A 19,050-nucleotide genomic window follows, 5' to 3' on the forward strand; every position below is an offset into this window, starting at 1 on the left:
TTCATTCACAATGCCCTTGGGTTCCTACACATCAGCCCTTATATGGAAACTGTGAACGAGGCTTGTTTTCAACTCTACTGGAGGGGAATAAAGATCATCCAAAGCAACTAAACGTTTAGAAACACTGGGGTAGGACTTTGCAGAACATAAAATGATTTACCTTCTGTGGTATTTCTCTCCCAGATTAACATTAAAGTGAGAAACACTCCTTGAAAGCTAACAATGGGCTGGATACTGCCCAACACACACAGAAAAACAGAAGGAAGTCTTCTGAGGTTAGAACTTGTCTTTGTAAAATCCAGAGAGTGTGTAAGAAAGAGCTGTCTGTACTGGTATGCCTTTCACAGGAACAATAATTACTTTTTCCCCCTAAATGTCATAAAAATTACTCTCTAGACCCATACACCGCTCGTTGACACGCCTGCAGAAAAAACATTTGTTTTTCAAAGGACTTTAAAATCAAACTTCTCTTTCTCTGCAACTTTTTCAGCTTTGTTCAGTAATTGCTCTTTCACAAGCAGGACACCGAGGCTCCAAAACTTAACAGAGTGGAGGGAAATAATTTATTTTTGGTCTTGGGCTACAGCCACTACTTTGTTTCCACATGTTCATTCAGACATTCAACACACGTTTCATTCTACTAGCAAATGCCAGGGAAGTTTTTTTCTGTTTTTTAAGTATCAAACTCCACATCAGGTACTCCAAAGAGAAGGTTTCTGCAATTATCATTCTTTGAATGTGTTCAGAACATACTGACAATGCTGTTTTTATTGGAGAAACAAATGACACCACATCCAAGCTTTTCCTACTACCAACATTTTTATTAAAACAAACAGTATGTGGAAACCGACCTAATGCACAATAAAACGAAGAGCTCATTTTGAATCAAGACGTCCATGAAATCCCAGTGAAAAGGCAAACTGTCATTTTCTGGAGGGTTTTTAGAGGGACACAATCCCAGCACAAATATCAAAGCTCCCACTGACCTAGCCTAGTAAATCCCCAAGAGAGCCAAAGCCCAAGAATGATTTTAAATCTTGACCTTGCTGTCTCTAAACTTACTTAAAAATCTCACATTTCAAAACTTACTACCATCAGAAAGAAGAAACTATAAGCAAAATTCTGAAGATAGTTTTTTAACATCATCCTCTGATGAGGTTTCTAAAGCTAAATGGAAATAAAACTTACTATTTTTCATTATTATTTACTTTTACAATCTTGGGACCAAAATCTGGGAAATGCACACAGCTGCACAGGGTTAATTTATATTTTAACTTAAAAGAAAAAACGGGGGAGCCTGGGTGGCTCAGACAGTTAAGCGTCCAACTCTCAATTTTGGTTCAGGTCTTGATCTCAAGGTTGTGAGATCGAGCCCTGCTTTGGGCTCCGCACTAGGTGTGGAGCCTGCTTAAGATTCTCTCTCCCCCTCTCCCTCTGCCCCTCCCCACTTCACCCCCTCCCCCACACACTCACATGCTGTCTCTTTCTCAAAAAAAAAAAAGAAAGAAAGAAAAAAAGAAAGAAAGAAAGAAAGAAAGAAAGAAAGAAAGAAAAGAAAAAGGAAAAAGAGAAGGGAAACCTGGACCACAACATTTGCATTTTCTCTTCCTCCCCGTAACAGTCTAATATACCAAGTTAGTGAAAACATTTCTTTGAAAGTTCTTATGAAAGGAAGGTAAATTGTTAATAGGAAAGGGCAAAGATCAATTCCAATCACACACAGGTCATAAAGTCCTATGATCACTAGGACATCAATGTACGGTTTAAGTGCAGTGTATATACTCAGTAGACACAGGAAAATCATACTCACATAAACCTGCGGATGAATAATATTCGTTCTGCTGCTTGGGCTGCCAATCTAAGAAAGAATCCAAAAGTCAGAGTCAGCACAGACCTAAGATTACAGGCATCATTAAATTCAATGACAACGTAATTTGCTTGAAAGGATAGGATTGATAAATAATCTTAGTAAAGTATGGTCTGCCATGAAAAGAAAACATCTTATCTTAGAGGATACGAGAAAAGTAATACTCATTTTTCAATCATTCCAAATATACAGAATTTCTCCACGACACAACAATACAACAGAAAGGTATCTCTGGGGAGAGTTAGTCCTTTCATGACTAGACATAAATTTAGGCAGGAACGTAATCTGGAAAGAAAGTCTCCTTTTCTAAGAAACTTAGGGACCAAGAGAAGAAGAGGAAGGAACAGCGTTCTCTGAGGATATTTTTCATCAATAAAGGGAACACAAGGAAAGCTACGATGTCTTTGCCAATCTGCACTTTCTGACGCATCACTGGCTCCCCAGTAAGGAATGTAATCCTACTAAGTATGGCTAAGCAGTGGGTGAGAGCGCCCATGACCACTACAGCAGCCAGGATGCCAGCCTCCACCTGTGCGTTCCAGACAGGGAGGCCACCTGCGTCTCTCCTCAGGTAGGCCCTCAACCCCTAACTGCAGGCTGGGGTAACATTAGGGCAAGGGTGTGTGAAAGGGTGTGTGATCAGAAAATGAGTAACAGTGGACATTGGTCTTTACGCCAGAAAGCAGAATTTGGAGACAGAGCTAGAAGGATCAAGGAACAGCATTACAAGAAATATAAAGAGGGATCCCTGGGTGGCGCAGCGGTTTGGCGCCTGCCTTTGGCCCAGGGCGCGATCCTGGAGACCCGGGATCGAATCCCACGTCAGGCTCCCGGTGCATGGAGCCTGCTTCTCCCTCTGCCTGTGTCTCTGCCTCTCTCTCTCTCTCTCTCTCTGTATGACTATCATAAATAAATAATAATTAAAAAAAAAGAAATATAAAGAATATCATATACAGGGCAGCCCCGGGTGGCTCAGCGGTTTAGCGCCGCCTTCAGCCCAGGGCCTGACCCTGGAGACCTGGGATCGAGTCCCACATCGGGCTCCCTGCATGGAGCCTGCTTCTCCCTCTGCCTCGGTCTCTCATGAATCCTGCATGGAGCCTGCTCCTCCCTCTGCCTGTGTCTCTCATGAATAAATAAACAAAAGTCCTTAAAAAAAATATTAAAAAAAAAAAAAAGAATATCATATACAAAGGAAGCATGACAATATGCGGAAGTAGAGCCAACACATGTTTGGCAGATTAGTAAACTGCCAATTGGGCCAACTGAGTATGAAATGGGTCTGCACAGGTGAGGTAGTATGTGTTAACGCTAATTTTCTATCTTTTTTCCTACTGAAATTAACCACTGGTGGCTGACCTATGTAGCAACTACGAATCCCTACGCCTGACCCCAAATAATCTTGTGTCTTCTTCCTAGAGCTGGGGGAAATGAGGAACAAGACAATTTCACCAGAGCGAGGTTACAGGTCCTAGTCTCTGGCTTTAAGGGCACATGGCTGGGGCAAGATTGTGCCCTAAAACACCAATTTTAGAGCCACACACCGTAGAGGAAGATGAATTCTTATCGGGTGCTGCATAGCGGAAAAATGTCCCCACTTTGTCCACAGACACTGGGCTCACTTGCTCCCAGCCGTTCACTCTCACTTGCAGCTGATGAATCCGGAGGTCGTGGGTGTGTCTATGAGGCAGAACAGGGGAAAGGATGTTAAGCATGATCTTAAAAAGGGAAGGAAAGTAGAAGCAAAGAGTCAAATCTGATTTACTATATAACGATATAAAAATCCCCTTGGCTAAGCCTTTTGGTGGTTACCTAATGCAAGAAAAATCAAGAGAATATTTTAACTGGGTGTTATACTTAAAACAAACGTGCAAGATCTGTAAAGCCCGAGCAAGACTGGCATTTACCCTCCCTTTGTACAAACTCTGCAAATCCTGCGCACATGCCGGGGTCCTTTCCGCACGCCGCCCCCACCCCCACCTCTATAAAATAATGACGTCAGCTAAAAGCATTCCAGTGGGCCAGTAAAAGTGTTGTACCAGCAATTTCATCATATAACCACACTCTCGGAAATGCATAAAATGACATTTTCTTCTTGGTTCCCTTGTTGAAAATCCTACATCTCTCAGAACCACATTCGGTTGTTTGGCTTCAGTCCTACACGCCTACAGACAGGTTATGAGAGACGAAACCCTCAGAGCTTTAGGGCTGAAGTGCTCGGCTGAAATTGGAGCAGAAGGCAGCGGGCAGAACGGGAGGAACAGGAGGAAATTGCACATTTAATTCTATTTTAGATTTTGCCTAATTCAAGCCAGAAGCCCAAAATGGGGAACTGGATTTAAGGCTGACAGGAAAGGGGGAGGGAAGGAGTGGGGCACCGTGTGCCAAGGAGGGAAAAGCCAGAGAAGGCATTTATTTTGATGAATTCAAGCAGAACAGTGGGACTTAAAATGGGTTACTAGACATGTATGCTAAAACGGAAATGACAAAGAGGTCAAACCCTTCCTGACGCAAAGGAGGCAGTGCTGATGAAGAAATACAGCCAGCAGTTCTATAATTAGCTTCTCCAGGAACTTTGTGGAACAGGAACACGCTTACCACTCATCCCTGGAAATTCTGTTGTGGCTCCAGGTACGTGTGCCCAGCACGGTGACTGTATAAACTATTCTTCCTATGTAATCACTGGGAGGCCCACAAGTGCGGGACGCTGGCCACTAGAGAATCATGTGTGCTGGTCCGAGCTGTGCGCAAGGAAGAGCTGTTTCACTTGGGAGCAGCTTTGCACACAAAGACTTAAAGCGTCATGAAAGCATAAGGCCAGACGGCCGAAGCCGAGCTCTGATACTTCAGCTCTGCTTGACAACGGATAGGAGGCTCACATGCTAGTATCTCACCCTATCGCCATCCACTGGATAGCCCTTCCCCTTAAACATGTCTGCAAAAAAGACATTTTAGGACCTCTCAGTAACCAGACAGACCTTCTTTCGTGTTTAGTCCAATCCTTTGCCTGGCTGTTTCAACAGTGATCAACTGGCAGTCTCCCTTGATGAGTCACTGTTATCCTCCTTCGAATCAGAATTTCTTAGCATGACTGGCCCTGCTTCCTGAACCCACCTGCTTGCTGCAAGTGCTATGTAGCACACGCACATCTTAAAACCAAAATCAACATGCTTTGACGACCTTTTAAGAACAGCATGTCAATCCGGTTATGAGGTGAGCAAGTCACAAGGAGAAAAGGTACAGCATGAGGAATACAGTCGGTGACACTGTAATAGTGCCGCAGGGTGACAGGTAGTCACACTTGCAGCAAACATAGGATAATGTAGAGCTGTCACACCACTATGTTGTATACCTGAAACTAATGTAACATTGTGTGTCAACCACAGTAACGTTCAAAAAAAGTAAAAACATATAAGAAACCATGTCACCACTACATCCTGAAAACCAGGCTTGTATACAGTGAACTTAAGTGTCGTCATCTGCACATCCCTCAACCAAATTAGGGGCAACACACTGGCCATCACCCCTCATGCCAAATAAAGGGACTGTTAATGAAAGAAGTGTATTCCCAAGATAGCAAAAGGAAACACTGGTTTTCTAAATAGCTTTTTAAAACCAAACATTAAAATCATTAACAAAGGCAAGGGAAAGGGCAAAATACTAGGGACAATCTCTTGTAATAGAGAGATCTACCCAGTGTATTTTGGGGGGAGGAAAAGAATGAACCACACCTTACCTGTGTCTTAGCTTTCCTCTTGCTTCGAATTCAAAGGGAATCTCTTCGCCCGTGAGAACTTCCCGCCACTCACTAACATTGTGAGCATCATCAAGAAATGTTCCATTCCCTTCTGGGACGAGCCCTGGACTCCCACTGTGGGACAGCGCAGCCCTGGAACCAAATCACACAACACCAGTTTGGCCGTCTTTCTCTCTCAACTCCCTCTCACCCGGAGCTCCATGCTGGGGGTGCAGAAGCCCCTCCTGGACCTCAATCCCCATTAGAAGCCCAGGGAGTCTGGTTACCAGGATGACCTAAGAGGTAACTGCAGTCATCTCTGAGACGATCACAGCCTCAGTAAAGCTTGAGAAACAGCTGAAAGCTAACACTGCCCCACCACTTACTCCAGCAAGCGAGTGAGTGCAGTACATATCGGGATGTAAATACAGGTAAACACAGTCAGGAGTTTTAAAAGTAGTTTTTTTAAGTTACTATCTGGAATGTAACAGACCTAAACTGCTTTAAAAAAAAAAAAAAAAAAAAAACACCTCCTCAGGGGCATTACCATACTTAGTGGAGGCAGGAGAAATGTGGCTTCAAATTGGCCAATTCTGTTATTTACTTCATGCACCTCATTCCCTAAACTGGAAAGATCAGCATGTACCCCGAGGGTAGAGCCAAGGTCTACGCAGGCAGGCAGCTGGTAGAGAACATCCTCACTAGGCCCAGGTAAATGCTCTTTTGTTCTCCAAACTCCACCCACTTCCATCTGGCGTGAACTGTTTTAGGTTTGAAGATAATTCTTGGTGAGGATAATATGGGAGGTGTTTTCAAAGCTGTCTTGGAAGAAAAGTGCAGGATGTTTGGTTTAATAACCACATACAGCTTCTTTTAAAAGGGGGTAGTGGTGAGAACGGAGGAGAAAAGATGGGATGACTTTTCCTTCCCACTTCCTACTCACATCCTTAATTTGCTTGACTTTTAGCTTAAACATAATGTGACCCCAGGGTCGGGGTCATAATTGGGACATTTCAGACTTGAGATCTACTTCTCTGGCTGCAGATTCCACCTCTGTCATAAATTTCAACAAGACGGCAAGTTATTAATTCAACTATAATCCTAAGAGCTTCTTGAAGAGGCCCACCTTGTGCTGGGCTGGCACTCAGGAGCCTTTGGTGGCAGAGACGGCTCAGGGTGACCTATTCGGCGTGCCTTACCTGGTGGGCGTGGTGGTCAAGGTGGCAAACCACAAAGTGCAGCCCGTGTGGTTCCTCAGAGCAAAAGGGACGAATGGCTGCCGGCGCTTGGGGGTCTTCACCTCTGCTACAGGCAAACAGAAGAAGGCTGTTAGCACAGGCCTCTCCATGCGTGGCAGAGACCCTCCCCAGACCCACGCGCAGTGCCCCAACTGCCTCTCCTGCAGAGGGGCAGACAGTGGTGGCCACAGACACGGCGCCACCACAGGTGTCAGTGGGACATATGGGATCTCCAAGTCATCTGCTGTCTGCTACGTGGTGGCGGTCCCTGCACCAGCTGGCTGTGATGTGGGACTATTCCCAGCCCCCAATCCTCCCACGACTCTAGTGAATCTTACCTCAGGAGAGCTAACCTCAACCAGGCCCTAACTGGCTGCAATCAGCAGAGGGAGATGGACCCCCACAAGTCCCGAGGAATAAATTCTCAGCGAGTGACCCCAACCATAGCAAGATACAGTGCACATACACACTCACACTTTGTCCAAAACGCCTGTCCGTTAACAGCCTCCCTTTCCATAAAAGCTATACTTCTGTCATGTTATGCATATTTTAACAAAAGAAAGAACACGTTTTTCAGGGACACGTGGCGGGCTCAGTGGTTGACCATCTGCCTTCAGCCCAGGGCGTGATCCTGGAATCCCAGGATCGAGTCCCAGGTCGGGCTCCCCACAGGCAGCCTGCTCCTCTCTTTGCCTGTGTCTCTGCGTCTCTCTCTCTCTCTGTGTCTCTCATGAATAAATAATAAAATCTTTAAAAGACCACTCTTTTTTATTCTCTTAAACTAACACTTTCTTCCCCCTCCCTGGAGGATCAGAAGTATAGTATCCAAAAACTTTTTAAATGAAATTTTAAGCTCATTTTTTAACATAGATACCACCACTGTCTGCTACTAAGTAGAAACTAGGGTTTCTACAAAAGGGGCATAAAGTAGGGTTTCTTTTCATAAAATCGCTTCTAATCAGGGAAACCGGAAAGAAACACTGACTGATCCAAAACTGCAAGTAACCAAATCCCAGAGACCTGACTATAACCACTCTAAGAAAACAGAGAAGCGAGAGACCGTGTGGCCAGAAATGGGTTTCCAGCACCCAGGCTGCCTTGAGATCCTTCTGCCGGCACCACTGCCCGGCCGTGTGGTCTGACACGGCTCCTCTTACCAAGGTCCCGTGGGTCGGTGGGTCACACTGAGAGCGGGAGGTGGAGACAGAACCCCAAAGGCACTGGCCACGCGCTCACGCCTCACGGGCACCACCCACAAACTGTGCGCCCAGCTTTAAAGCGCAAGGACAGGCTGAGCAACACCGGGACCCAGTGGTCCACAGCCATGGAAAATGACATCTAAAGGTGACCACAACTGCCCGACGAGAACTCTAGAGCAAGATTAAACACACCTTACAGCAAAACAAGAAGGTAAACTGCAACAGACCCTGCCTTCTCCCACCACCAGAATAAGGCCTGGGCCAGGACCATAAAAGTCAGGAAGTCATTGCTACTGGCTTTTAAAAAGTAATCACTTTCTTTTCTTCTCCTTTGTGCCTCCTAAAGTTTTCAGAAGCTAGTACTATAAATGCTACAAAAACAAGCAATTTCAAGCTAAGGCAAGTTCTGTTTTGCTAAGGACAATGGCTCAAGGGAATCTGAGAAACGGTGATCCGATAAAACAAACATGTAGTCTGCAGGGTGTCCCTACAATTCTGTGGTTAGTCTTTAGAAATACCCCACATACTTCCGATGATAATCTCCTAGAACATCTCACGGAAAACCACCTAGAATACACCCATTTCTCATGCCAATGGCTTCACTTGGTTCGCAAGATTGGCTTTAAAAAAAAATGACATCAAGTACAAAATCAAGGAGTAGCTGTGAGGCTGGTGACAAGAGCAGAGGGGGAGTAAAAGATTTAAGAGCTGTCTGCAGGGTAAACAGGGCTTATTGTGCCACCTTGAAAGGCACCTCCCTCTCCAGGAGTGCATGAGAAAGCTGCTTTATTACAGCAGATAAAGGACCCAGGAGGAAAAGAAGCCAGATGTGCTTTCATATCCCACTGTGAGCCAGACTGTAAGTTTCCATTTGCAAATTAGATTAAAAAAGAACAGGTGGCAAATGGCTTTGATCACACTGCAATACAGGAGAAAGTGCTAGGCGTCCATATAAAGACAGTCACAAGTATGTCACTCTGGAATGAAGCAGCCGGGGTCAGCACACTGCTTAGGTCCCCAAGCTTCGTGGGTTGATCACACCCACCAGCACAGACCGCAGCAGTGCGCGCCTCTGAGAATAACTAACATGCAGTGCTCACGAATCCAAACCCGACACCAGGGGACAAATCCGACATCTCCCACACTGGGGCCCGAGTCAACTGCATACTTGTCTTTGGCACAGCACCAGGGAACAACATTCCCAAGTCCATCCAAGAGAGCAGTATTCCCTGGTGGCCCCAGAAAATCTGCCTCTAGTGAGCAGACCTCATTCCTTGACAGGCCGAGAGAACCGAGGGCTCCTCAAGTCCAACTTGGGTTTCACACAGCTGAGGGAATTGCTACCCTGCTGGGCTGGTTTCACAGAGCAATGTGGCCCTTGTAAACAGTGCAGGTCTCCACGCCATGTAAGCGTCCAGTCTATCAGAAAGGACCTGGTTTGTAAATCATAAGAAACAGATTAAAGTCCCAGGCCTGCTACCAGCTGGTCATGTGAACAAAGGCAAATTAAAATTACTCCGTCTCCCTCATCAGGAAGGCGCCCAGGCTACTTAGCCTGAAAGATTAAATAACAGATGCAGAAAAGCTGAGCGTCTAAATCTATTAATAAATGAAGATGGGATCACAGGCTTCCTTTGTGAACCCTCCCCTCCACATCCATCTTGGTAAAACCTTGCAGGAAAGACCCTTGTACTACCCCCATGTATGACCATCCCTGTTCCAAACTCCTGGTAGAGGAAGCTCAAACGGTCTTTTTTACACAATATATCATGACCCTGGCAGGACCTGGTGTTTGCCAAGTACAGACATAAATCATTCCGATTAAATCGCACTCCTTCAAACAAGTGAAGGAATGAACATCGTGGGATTCCCGTTCCTGGAGGTTTACGGTGTTCTCTATCATATTGACTTCTTAGTCAAACTCTTGGAAACTTAAAGGGTCAGAGACAGAAATGAGGCACATTTCATTTCCTATCTCTGAAGCACTTCAATTTATAGCTAAAGAAACCAAGGTTTGTGTCTTTGCAAATATTTACTGGTAATTTTTTTCTTAGCTCAATTCCTGGTCACGGCAGCTTCTACTCCACAGAGCCCCTTGCATCGCTGTAAGAATAAATGTTCACTAAGGATTCTATAAACAAAGGCCTGCAGCACTGACTGAGGGAGGGTGGCTTTCCTCCATTTTCTTATTTTTCAAAAAGAGAAATCACCCCAGACACTGGGTATTTCTGCACCATACACCATGAAGTTGATTCCACAGCGTGGAGGGTTAGGAGAGAGGGAAGATGCACATCACCTGCTCCTGATATAAGGTGTCACTCTATTCATCAGTCCGAAGTGCTCTTCCTTGCTATTAAAGCAGAGTACTCAAACCTGGGATATCCCATTCAGCTCCCATTCACAGAAATTTAGTGTACAAGGCAGTTCTTCAAACAGGAAAATAAAACAAGCCCTCGCTTGGCTATACTGTACCTCTAGCATAGATCTGGTGCTCTAGGTTAGTCAGACTGGCTGTACTCCTAGTTCTAAGGTAGACAAGGGGGAGGCCTGGTAGACAGGAAAGACAAAGTTAGAGGGTAAGAATAAATAAAGCGAATAAGAAGACTCACTTCCAAAACATAAGCACAAAAAGAGTACATTATAAAAATAGCGAGCATCATGCAGTTACAGGATCGTTCCCTTCACTGATTGCTAAGAGCTAAAAAGTATTGACAAAGTAAGCAAGACATTTTTATGCTGGCTTTTACTGCGGAGGATGTGTCACAGTAGCATGCTCCTGTTTTTCTTGACTAGGGAAAGAAAACATCGTCAAGATTCTCTTTAACAGAAATGACAAGCCTTTTGAGGACTTAAAGCATGAGTCACTTAAAGCATGTATGCTCTTAAATGGCATGGAAAAGTTACCAAGAGCGACCAGCACAGACGAGGGTGGCAGTGGCTCCATCCCAATTTGGAAAGGCAGTGGCAGCAGAATGCTAATCCCCCAGAGGTTTCGAAATTTCAAGGGAAAGAGTCAATCTGCATTCCAAGTTTAAACAGTCTCCACCAAGGGGTTACCTCATAGTATTACTTAGATTATAAATTAAACATGGAAGTTTTTAGAACACTTACATTTGGTATTTCCATTAAATGTCCTCTGAGTACAAAACTACTGAACTTTCTAAGGTGCTGTGCCACCCAGCAGTTGAACGTCTGCCTTCAGCTCAGGGCGTGACCCCGGGTCCCGGGATCGAGTCCCCTGCAGGGAGCCTGCCTCTCTCTGTGTGTGTCTTTCATGAATAAATAAATAAAATCTTTTAAAAAAAAAAAAAAAAAAGAATCTCTCTTTCAAGGGATCATTTTGAAGCTGGCCTGAATGAAATGCACAAATTTGGGGGGACTGTAACTAAATGTTCATCAACAGGAACTGAAAGATGTGATCGGTTCAACAAGGTGCAAGTCTACTGACTTTCGAAACAAATTCCCCACAGTTAATTTAGTAGACCTGTTAAAAGAATACAATCTCATCTGTCACATGTGGTGTTGCCCAGGAACATCCAATAGTAAAGGAGATTTGGAAATTCAGGCATATTCACTTATGTCTAATTTAAAAGATATACCCCTGCAGCCTAGGTAACCATAAAAATCTATAGGTAAATAAAAATCCAGCTTTAATTTAGTATTGGCATTCAACACAGATAAGGCAGCTTATTAACTACAAAGAAAGAGGAGAAAAAAAAAATTTTTTTTAAAGGTGGAGAGGTGGAGACAAAGAAAATCCTTCACCAGAATCCTGAAGATTAGGCCTTCCTTATGTTTACACTGAGTCTGTATCTCAATCCCCTTGTATGAAACATACTCTCTAGGACACACTGCATATTACAAAGGTTACACAGAGTCTTCTGGGTAGACTGTTACATTCTTTTAACACACAAATTGGGAAGGTTAGAGGAGGAGCCAGAATTGAAGCTGATGATATCTGAAAAGCCCTGGCTCCTGAGCAATGACCTGGAGACTCAGAAGCAACGGCCTGGGAATACAGAGACCAAACGTAGCTGACATTTCCTTGTCCTCCTTCTGGAAGTGCAAGGCAGACGGTCCACTTCTACACCCTGAGGACAGACGCACCAGTTCAAATACTTCATAAACTCAGAAAATCCATCTTCCCGTGACATGTTTGCAGACCAGAGGGAATATTTAAGCATTTGTGAACTATGTGAAGTCCAGCCAAGACTCCCCAAAGAAACCACCCGGACAGAGCTAGGCTGAGTTGAATTTGGAGGACAATGGTTTGTGGAGAAATGAAGGGCCACATGGTTGGCCGCCACAGTCCCCCCTGCTCTAAGGAAATCAGAGCTCCATGGTAGGGCATTAAATAAGGAAAGAAAACATCGTTAAGAGAGAACAAACGGACTGCTCATTCTTCAAAAGGCTGGGCATTCAACTCTTTTCTGCTTTATGAACAATACGAAGCCCTCCTTTTAACAATTTCTTCCATATGGGCTCCTGCCGGTCCTCCCTTCAAGAATATACCCACACTCTGCACCTCTAGATTTAGAAAGCTGAAAAGACAGTTTGTAATATCCAATCAGAAAGTCCAAATCAACTGGGAAGTTTTGCCAAGTTAAACACACCAACCAGTGGCTGATCTTGCTGTGTTTCAGAAGTACCAGCTCGTACGCAATGTTACTAGAATTTAGAAAACTGTCTATTGCAGATCTTTTCTCTCCCACAAAGGAGGAATTAGAGCCCATATTAAAAGTTCAGTACCTTGTGCCAGAAAAGTGTCTCCTGCAAAGATTAGAACTACACAAGACAGAATATCCTACAGGTTGCTTTTTGTTTTTTTGTTTTTTTTTCACAGAAAATTATGATTCTATTTGGATTTCTCAATGAAACATGGCTGTGTTGGTCAACTGTGATTTAGTCAGACATTTGTAGAGAAAAATCTTACTTTGTCCAAAGCATGGAGGATCCACTGAAGAGCCCATCCAGTCTTCTGCTGAGGTTGAATCTATTTCCTTGTCCTGTTTACAGTAATCTGCCATCCACGATTCCTTGGTACTTACATACTGGTCTAGAAAGAATTCCCCAAAGATATTAAGAACGGAAATAGAAAAGATTGAGGGTTTGAGTCAAATAATTTCAATTCAGCAAAACAAGCTTTTGTTGAATGCCTTACTGCGTGCTCGGCGCTATGCTAGGTTCTCAGAAAGTCTGTCCCCTAGAGAACTCATGCTCCACTGAAAGAAATCAATGTTAGCCAAACAACCATCACCACAAAACCATAAAGTGGAAGGAGCTAAAATAAAGACATAAATAAAATTCTACGGGAGCACAGAACAGGGGAAGATTTATTCTGCTTTGACAGAAGTGGGAGAGTACACGCCAAGGTCCACGGGAATCTTCCAAGATATGGGGACTTTTGTTCTGGGTCGAGAGGAATGAGCAGAGGTTAGAGATCAGAGTTTACCAATGGGATTAGGGATACGGGGACATTCCAGGCCAAGAGAACAGCATATGCAAAGATTTTAAAGACATGAAAGTGCATAGCCCTTTTAGGGAACAATGAATAATGCAATGTGACTCTGGCCCAACATACTGGGATAGGGACACAGCAAAGCAGTCTAGAAAAGGGAAGTAGTTTGTGAAGGGTATGCTATGCTATGCTATGCTAAGGGGGCAGAGTTTCAAGACAGAAAAACCAGTGAGGAGGCTATTAAAGACTACCAATATCAGGGATCCCTGGGTGGCTCAGCGGTTTAGCGCCTGCTTTTGGCCCAAGGTGTGATCTTGGAGTCCCGTGATCGAGTCCCACATCTGGCTCCCTGCATGGAGCCTGCTTCTCCCTCTGCCTGTGTCTCTGCCTCTCTCTGTATCTCTCATGAATAAATAAATAAAATCTTAAAAAAAAAAAAAAAAGACTACGAATATCTCAGGAAGCAGAAATCCAGCGGACAATTCTCCAGGAGTGGTTCTACTATTTTTAGAAGGGAAATATAATGGGAAGGGCAGGTTAACAAAATAATTATGATGCACCATCCCTGGAGAAAGACCTTTTCAACTAGTTCTACTTTGTAGAACAAAACTTGTTGATCTCTAGTTTGCGGTTCCAATTGTTGGCTATATGTAAGATTTATTTAAACGCAAAGAGGTCACAGTAATATTTCTGGGTTTCAGCACAGCCTTAGGAATAGAGAATTGGACGGGACGCCTGGGTAGCTCAGCGGTTAAACGTCTACCTTTGGCTCCGGGCATGATCCGGGATCCGGAATCAAGTCCCACAGGGAGCCTGCTTCTCCCTCTGCCTGTGTCTCTGCCTCTCTCTCATGAATAAACAAAATCTTTAAAAAAGAAAAAAGAAATAAGGAATTGAAGATTTAAAAAAACAGCTTTACTACAGACAAGAATGCCTTCTGGAAGACATTTTCTTTTCTTTTTTTTTTTTTTTTGGAAGACATTTTTAAATAGATGCTCATCAGAAATATCAATGAAACTCTTTTAAGGTCTTGTTTATTACAGCTTTCCAAAAAGCTATGCTAAACTTTATCTAAACTTCCAGATGAACACATTATATAAGAAATAACATAGGGCAGCCCCGGTGGCGCAGTGGTTTAGCACCGCTTGCAGCCCAGGGCGTGATCCTGGAGATCCTGGATCGAATCCCACATCAGACTCCCTGCATGGAGCCTGCTTCTCCCTCTGCCTGTGTCTCTGCCTCTCTCTCTCTCTCTCTCTCTCTCTGTGTCTCTATGAATAAATAAATAAAATCTTTAAAAAAGAAAAAAAAAAGAAATAACATAGTATCAATATAATATAGTACAGAACGATCATGAGGTTAATTGTCTGGGCAAATTTAATGAATGAAATCTGTTAATGTCAAACAGTGGTTTTAAAATTTTGGAATCAATAAACTTACCGTCTCATTTCACTATACGTTTTCTGCATCTTATTATGACACAGAATAAGCCAATGGATACCCTATGAGCCTCAATCACATCCACTAAAGAAAGTTCACAGATTTGCAGTAGTGTTATCACTCAGATAACCACAGTATTACCAAAAATCAGACCATGTAGATCAATGATTCAAATAGAGTGGGTTTTCACAGCAAAGGCAGGCAATACCTGACTGTATGATAATGTTACTTTTCTCTTAGATGATATAAACACAAGCACAAAGTGGTTCCGACTCACTACACTGAATCCAGGAACGTATGTTTCAGTGTTTTCAAAAAACTCTAAGAACACACACCATTAGCTTGGCAACCCTTCAATCCAGTGATTTTCAGAGTCAGGTCAACATGATGACTTAATAGGAAATAGTACAGGCAATTTATCCTACTATAAAGACAAGGTCAAAACTATACCTTTTAAGAATTATGCTGTGTAGGAGTAGCCTGAAAGAAGGGAATCTAAACTCACTTCTAGGATATTTAAGAAAAACCTGTGACCAAGCATCATCAGGGAGTAGATTCATCCCAAACAGAGAGAGAGTTATGTTTCCCAACAGTCTCAGCTCTTGCTTGATCACTAACAGCATTAATACAAGATGCCAACTCTGGAGCAATGGGATGAAAAGAACCATGAGCTAGGCTGGGGTTTATCAGGAGAGCAGCCCCAGTGAATGGGTGATGTCCAATGTGGGCTCAGATATCTGCTAAGCCAGGGTCAACAGTCTTCTAGACAAAAGACTGCAGTACAGAAAGGTATCAGTCTTCTAGACACAACTTTCCACTCACCAATCAGTACAGAAGTGATGTTGATATCCAAGCGGGGTTTGGCCTTGGCTTCTAGCTTCAGTCGGGGAGGGTGGAGGCGACTAGCTGCCTGTTGTTGCCAGGATACAGAGCATGGCCATGGCTCGATAAATGGCTCCCAGCCTACAAGAACACAGGAAGGAAGACATCTGTTAGGCAGATATCAAGAGTTTAGAGGGGAACGCTGTTCACAAATGCTCAGCAAGGACAAACTCTGGCTTAATAGCTTTCTATTTCCAACGTGATTCACAGTGAAAGCACCATCTTTAGCTACAGGTCACCCCACAGATGTCTGTGCTGTCTAGAGGATGTGAGTGGAAGGACAGACACATGCCCCAGGGTCTCCAAGGTGGGAGGAAGAAAGGCACAGAGGATATATACCCTCGCTATTAAAGAGCAGGGAGGACCTGCTTTTGATCCACTCAAGATAGAAAAAGGAGTCTCAGACTCAGGATGGAAAAGTGCTGTCAGTGGCTGAAGTAACCATTAAATTTGATTCTCCTGCTTATGTTAAGAACCCACTGGTTGAATAAACAGGTAGAGCATAATTGGAAATTCATTCACTTAAGTTTTTCAAGTTTCTAATCTTCAAATGTCCTGTGTACAAAAAGGAATGAAAACAACACATATGTATAAAGAATAAAATTACTACAAGCACTCATGTAGCCACTATTCGGCTTAAGAAATAGAAAATCCTCAGTTCCTCTGAAGTCCCTGAGTGCCACTCTCCCATGTCAGCCCCCTTCCCACCAACCCTCTTCCACCCAACTCTAAGTAAACATTAGTTTGGAGTTTTATCCATTTCCTTGCTCTTTTTTTATAGTTTTACCACACAGATACATGCGTGTCTCCAGAACATAGTGGTGAGTCTGTCCTATGGGGGATCTTTATGTAAATGGAATCCTGCCATACATGTTCTTCTGCAACTTTTTTTTTTTTCTTCTGCAAGTTTCTATTTTTGCCCGACCACGTGCCTCTGAGACTCACTCATATCGCTGCCACATAGCTGTGGCACATTTATTTTCCCCAGTGAATTGTAATCTGCTTATGACCACACCACAATCTGTATTCATTCTACTTCTGTGAAATATTCCCTTGAGCCTACAGATTTATAGCTACAGGAGGAATACTACCACGGGGGCTTGGGATCCTCTGGGGTACAGACCTAGAAGTATACTGCTGGGCTGTGGAGTATGCTTATACTTAACTCTGCTGCACATCAGATTGTTTTCCAAAGTGCTGGTACCAACTTACAGTTCTAATGGCAAGCAGTTAGAGTTCTGTGGCTCATAGTACAGTCACACTTAATTTCTGCCAGCGTGCTAGGTGAGAAAAATGGTACCTCTCCATGGTTTTAAAGACTCAACTTTTCAAGACAGTTCATTTTTAAGTTTTCTAACTATACTCCCTCAGTCACAGATCAGCCTCTTGACCAACAGAAATCCAATCCAATATGTAGCAATAAGTAGATACATTCGTCCCTTCGCACTACTTGACCTTTAGTGACCTAAAAGTGTTCATAGGACTTTAAAAGTAAGATTTGCTCTGGGAAAATAAATGATTCTTAGAAAAATGGCTTCCATATGCCCCATAAGAGTCTTCCTCAACTAGTAGGACTTAGGTCAGTATTCTCAAGTTAAACATGTTCAACAGTTAAAAAAATGCTAACTAACATACACTCTAGAACCATCTGCAGCAGCAGCACAACTGATGACACTTCATTCTCCACTGAAATCAGAGGGAGCAGTCACTCTGGGGTCTAAGCCTCAGGCCGTATGGCTCTACTCTGTCCACACCTACTAAGAAATATCTTAAGGCAAAGTTCACACTCAAACTGCTCAGCCCTGGTTTATGACGCCTCCTGAATGTCCGTGTGTATGGGCTCTTACCTTGATCCTTCCAGTGGAAGGAAAGAAACCTGAAAATGTTTTTGCATTATTTTCCAGATTCCATAATCGCCTGCTCTGATCAACTGTATTTTGCTTGAGCGAGTAGGGCATGGCAGGTTGTACATTATCACTGATTCAGTATGCTTTTAATGAAACAGGTCCAGCAAGAAGGAAGGAGGCTTGAAGTTTAAAATGCTTATGGGCAGAAATCTCCCTTGAAATTTAGCTTCTGTCAGGGCCAAATGATTCTTTGCTCCTGAGAAATCTCATGTTCTAGAATGACCCAAACTCTAGCACTGAAAAGAACTAACTAGGAAAACTTGTTTTTAAATAACTCAGTTGCAACATATCAGATATGTTAGGGGAAAAAAAAAATCTGTATCTTTTGTGCCTATGCAGTCACTTGTGTTTCACCTTTCCCTGCCTGGCCCCGCCTCCCTCCCCTCATGCAAAATTTATGTAGAGGTAGACCCAGGCAAATAATTAAAGTGTGGGTTTTAAATCCCACGATCACTTATGTTAGGTACTGACCTGACAGGGCACGGTTGTAATAATCTCCGGAGAGGGTGAAGTGGGCGTACCCTTCAGGGCTAGTTCTGACATGTTGCAGAAAAGTCAGACCTGCAAAGGAAGCATATGTTATAGCAGCTGCCAGGCAAGAACAACCAGAACTTTCTTTCTTGGATTAAGTCTCAGCAAAGAGACAGACACTAATCCTAGCTGATACTAATGACCTCATAGGAAAGCACACAAAATTTTGATATTTTGTTCATCGTGCGTTTTCTCCATGAACTGTGATTTAAAAAAAAAAACCAACACTGTGTTAAAGTGTTATTTGTCTTCATTCCTGAGTCTCTTGGCACCCCTTTCCATGTCGTGCCTGAGGCAAAGGCCTCCTCTGCCTCCTTCCCTTCCCAGCCCAGCCCTGGCACCCAGGCACCTCGGTGCATCTGAAGTGTGCAAGAACATAAAAAAACATATTTTGCCCTGAATATCTGAAAATCAGGAGGCAGACTGGTAAGAGCAGTTATGTCCTGAGGAATATTAGCTCAAAATTTTAAGGTTACCATAGAAAAATAAGAAGTAATTATTCCCTGCAGAAGACACTCGGGCAAAATTCCAGCTATTACTCTCAATCAAGTGGCCCTTGTGGGGCTTGAAGCACAGGGAACAGGAAGCCTCTCCCTTGGACAGAAGGTCAAACTTAATCCCCAGGACAGATCTTTCCTTGAAGTAAAAAGAGGCCAGCAAGGTTGAAAAAGTGGAAAATTCAAAGTGAACCCAGTGGTGAGATTTCCTGTACTCTCCACAGAAGCCCCATCTAACACTGCCTGTGATGACATGGCTGAGGGAGAGGTCCTCGTCCTCTTGCCCCACTACTGA

The 19,050-nt window shown here is 43.6% G+C and overlaps 1 protein-coding gene across 5 annotated transcripts in view; it reads right to left on the reverse strand.

Annotated features, from left to right (window-relative positions):
* Positions 1-19,050, reverse strand: part of VPS13D (vacuolar protein sorting 13 homolog D) — a 239,847-nt gene that overhangs the window by 137,194 nt on the left and 83,603 nt on the right. For 2 of the 5 annotated variants that reach the window (XM_072751165.1, XM_072751161.1), the window contains 8 exons: positions 18,199-18,288; positions 15,761-15,901; positions 12,974-13,096; positions 10,513-10,587; positions 6,803-6,908; positions 5,604-5,756; positions 3,412-3,547; positions 1,811-1,858 (listed from right to left, as the gene is read on the reverse strand). In XM_072751165.1, coding sequence (XP_072607266.1) covers positions 1,811-1,858; positions 3,412-3,547; positions 5,604-5,756; positions 6,803-6,908; positions 10,513-10,587; positions 12,974-13,096; positions 15,761-15,901; positions 18,199-18,288 — 872 coding nt within the window. The remainder of the gene's footprint in view (positions 1-1,810; positions 1,859-3,411; positions 3,548-5,603; positions 5,757-6,802; positions 6,909-10,512; positions 10,588-12,973; positions 13,097-15,760; positions 15,902-18,198; positions 18,289-19,050) is intronic. The other 3 variants (XM_072751162.1, XM_072751164.1, XM_072751163.1) reach the window with 3 other exon arrangements.

Source organism: Vulpes vulpes, chromosome 2 (genome assembly GCF_048418805.1).
Source record: "Vulpes vulpes isolate BD-2025 chromosome 2, VulVul3, whole genome shotgun sequence".
NCBI lineage: Eukaryota > Metazoa > Chordata > Mammalia > Carnivora > Canidae > Vulpes > Vulpes vulpes.